General features: G+C 37.2%; 1 protein-coding gene across 1 annotated transcript; it reads right to left on the bottom strand.

The window, feature by feature from the left end:
* Window positions 1-2,373: 2,373 nt before the first annotated feature.
* LOC101347129 (olfactory receptor 1052-like) lies at window positions 2,374-3,316 on the bottom strand. The gene is given in 2 exon segments (XM_012559338.1): window positions 2,374-2,997; window positions 2,999-3,316. Coding segments are annotated over 2 exon segments (942 nt in total).
* Between the last annotated feature and the right edge of the window lie 622 nt (window positions 3,317-3,938).

Below are 3,938 nucleotides of genomic sequence, written 5' to 3'. Positions count from 1 at the left end.
GGTCTATTATCAACACAGCAGCCATAGTGAACTTTTTAATATGTGAGTTGTATCATGTCACTCCTCTGCCTGATGCCTCTTTGCCTTTCCTCTCATTCAGGTCTAAAGTCCCTAGACATGTTTACCATATATCACATGCAATTTAGTTCCCTTTTCCTTTCTGGTAACATCTCCTGCTACATCTCTCTGCTCTCTTTTCTCCAGTTCTGTCTTTTTTGTTGTTTCTTGATCACTCTAGGAAATCTTCATTCTTGGCTGTACCCACTTTTCAGAAAGCTCTTTCTTCAGGAATTCTAATGTCATACATATAGACATATATATAAGGGAAACCCTGATGGCATAGTGGTTAAGAGCTACAGCTGCTAACAGAAAGGTTGGCAGTTTGAATCCACCAGGCGCTCCTTGGAAACCCTATGGGACAGTCTACTCTGTCCTATAGTGTTACTAAGAGTCAAAATCAACTTGACAGCAGTGGGTTTTTGGTTTGGTTATATATATAATATCTCATCTTTTTTCCCCCTTAGCCAATTTGTCTTGCTAGTTACACAGTTTCAAAGTCTTCCATCCATTATACGCTCTCCCTCAAAAATAAAAAATCTATTTTTCAACTCCTTTTGATGATTTTCATGAATTATCTTTTAAATTACTCACCTTCTTTCTGTTGCTCACCTGTAATACTTCTTATCTTTCTCAGAGTAATTCCTTTTTCTTTTTTTTTTTTTTTTTGTATTATAGCTTTAGAGTAATTTCCCCAAATTGTTCTTGCCTTCCAGTATGTTGATAACAGTGTCATCATGAGAATTTTTCTATTTTATTTATATTTCATTTAGGGCTTCATTTACTATGCATTGAGAGAGTTTTAAACCATGTTATCTGGCATTGAAGGGCCTTCACACACATGGCTCTCAATGATTTGTCGGCCTTATTTTCTACCGTTTTTGTTTAAACATTCCATTCTAGAATTAAACTCGTGTATTGTCATGTTTTTAAAAAGTCCTTCCCATTTTCCATGCTCCTCTACTCCCTGTTCCTCTAACAGCTTTTGCTCCATAGCTTAAACCTTTCTAGGATTGGATCACATAGAGTAACTGGCACAATAAAGGTGCTCAGTAGAAGTGTGTTGAATAAATAAATTATAAATAATAAGAGTTGTTGTTTTCTATAGCCATTTTTTAAAGGATACTATAGAAATATGCAAATTTAAATACAAAATGGAAGATATATATTTTTACTTGAATGATGGCATTTTTAGAACAAAACCAATTCGTGTGATTGATCTTAGAGAATTGGACTAAGGGAATATTTCAAATTCTCTCTGAGACACCAATGCATTTGGTAAATCCCTGTCCTAGAATATTCTTTTAATTTGAGGGAATGTCTGATTCTTTTTTTTTTTTTTTTTTTTTAGTTGTTCTTTAGGTGAAACTTTACAGAGCAAATTAGTTTCTCATTCAACAATTTATACACAAATTGTTTTGTGTCATTAGTTGCAGTCCCCGTGATGTGTCAACACTCTCCCCTTCTACATCCCAATTCCCCATTTCCATCCATCCATGTTTCCTGTCCCTTCCTGCCTCCTCCTCCTTGTTTTTGGGCAGGTGTTGCCCTTTTGGTCTCATATACATTATTGAGCTAAGAAGCATATTCCTCACGTGTGTTATTGTTTGTTTTATAGACCTGTCTAATCTTTGGCTGAAGGGTGAGCTTCAGGAGTGACTTCAGTTCTAAGTTAAAAGGGTGTCTGGAGGCCATAGCTTCTGTCTTTGTCCAGTCTCTGTTAGACCAATAAATTTGGTCTTTTGTTTTGTGAATTTGAATTTTGTTCTACATTTTTCTCCTGCTCTGTCTGAGACCCTCTATTGTGATCCCTGCCAGAGTGGTTGGTGATGGTAGCCAGGCACTATGTCAGTCTGGACTCAGGCTGGTGGACGCTGTGTTACCTATGGTCCATTAGTCCTTTGAATTAGTATCTCTGTTATGTCTTTGGCTTTCTTCATTCTCCTGTGCTCTGGACTAGATGGGACCAGTAGATACGTCTTAGATGGCCACTTACAAGCTTTTAATACCTCAGCAGTGTCTGATTCTTTTGAATCCACAGTGAGCGCTTTCAGAGTTTAGCACAAGAATTTATCAGGGAAAAAAAAAATAAAGGATTTACCAGCTTTTGAAGAAATTAAGGTATTACATCACCAAGACCATGAAAGGTGAATTAAAATGATTTTTAATCTTCATGTCATATTCAACACTTCTGCCCCAAATTGCATGAGAATATTTTGATCATATTTTTGCTTGTGATTATATCTAGGAAACAATTTTAAAAGTCTCCTATCTCTTTGCTGGTTAATGTCGGGTTAGCAAAAGCATGCATAGGATTCAGTCAAGTGGGAGTTCTCTTCCGCAATATTGACCTTTTGCAGCATCTTTCACATCACTATTCCTAAGACTGTAAATCAGCGGGTTTAGCATGGGAATCACCAATGTATAAAACACAGCAGAGACCTTCTCCTGTTCCAGTGAATATTGGGAGCTTGGCTGGATGTAACTAAAAGTCACAGACCCATAGTATAAGGTCACAGCAGTTAAGTGCGAGGCACACGTGGAGAAGGCTTTGTGTCTCCCTTCAGCTGAGCGGATTCTCTGGATGGCAATGATGATGCAGACATAAGAGACCATGATGATAATGAAAGTGAACATTGCAATAACCCCAGAAAAGATCAAAAGCAGCATCTCATTGGTGTGGGCATCAGAGCAAGAGAGTCTCAAAAGAGGGGGAATATCACAGAAATAATGGTTCACAATGTTAGGACCACAGAAGTCTAATTTGAGCAAACCTATTGTCTGTGTCAAGGAATTAATGAGTCCACCTAAGTAAGACACAAGGACCATCTGAATACAAACCCTTTGAGTCATGATGACTGTATACAACAAGGGATTAGCTATTGCCACATAGCGGTCATAAGCCATCACAGACAGGAGGATGGCCTCTGTAGTTACATTACACTGCAAAAAAGAAACTCTGTAATACACATCCAGAAAACGTACTGGACTTATGCTCTGATAAGAAATTTACCAGCATTTTAGGAGTAAAGATGGTAGAGTAGCAGATATCACAGAAAGAGAGGTTGCTAAGGAAGAAGTACATTGGAGTATGAAGTCGAACGCTTAACCAAATCAAAATAATCATCCCGCAGTTGCCTACCAGGGTGATGAAATAAATGAGGGTGAAAAGCAAAAAGAGAGGGATCTGCCAATTTGGATTTTCAGTTAATCCTACCAGAAGGAACTCTTTCACACCTGTATGATTCCAACCTTCCATGCATCTAGGTTTATATAGCTCTTTAGTTGTGGAACATGATAATATCACTCAGATAAAAAGATTATGGCTTCCTTCATGATCCAGTATCCATAACTGCACAAAGCGTTTAGGTTTGCCCTGTAGTCAAATGAAGAAAATAAATTAACTTCAGTTTGGGACCATATGTATGCTAGCTAATTCATATATACTGACTCAAATTTTTGGAACTAGAGATTATTTTATTTCTTGCTTATCAGTTGCCAAATCATAAAAACTTGGATAAGAAAACTCTACTAGATCATAAAGCTATTAATTGGTAGAATTGATATTTAAACCCATATATGCCTGGCTGTAAACTTCTGACTTTATTCAATGACATATAGAAGCTCTCTGTTTTCATAAGTAAAAACAAAGCAGTAATAAGTGATAACAAATTTTCCATTATCCTATGGCTAGCTTGTTCCTGTTTTTTCACACCCAGTTCAGGTCACAGTGCTGACTTCCATGAAATGCAACCTCCTTTCTTCCCAATTCTAAAAACTCAGACATCTTTTAGCCTCATCTTCTGCCGAGATCCCACATTTGGAAGACTGATGACTCTACCATCCAGAAAAGTTGATTTGTGAAAAAGAGATAAAGCAAT

The sequence above is a fragment of the Trichechus manatus genome, unplaced genomic scaffold, assembly GCF_000243295.1.
Source record: "Trichechus manatus latirostris isolate Lorelei unplaced genomic scaffold, TriManLat1.0 scaffold00236, whole genome shotgun sequence".
NCBI classification, from domain to species: domain Eukaryota; kingdom Metazoa; phylum Chordata; class Mammalia; order Sirenia; family Trichechidae; genus Trichechus; species Trichechus manatus.
Note: the sequence above shows the minus strand (reverse complement) of the source record. Positions and strands in the feature narration are given on the sequence as shown.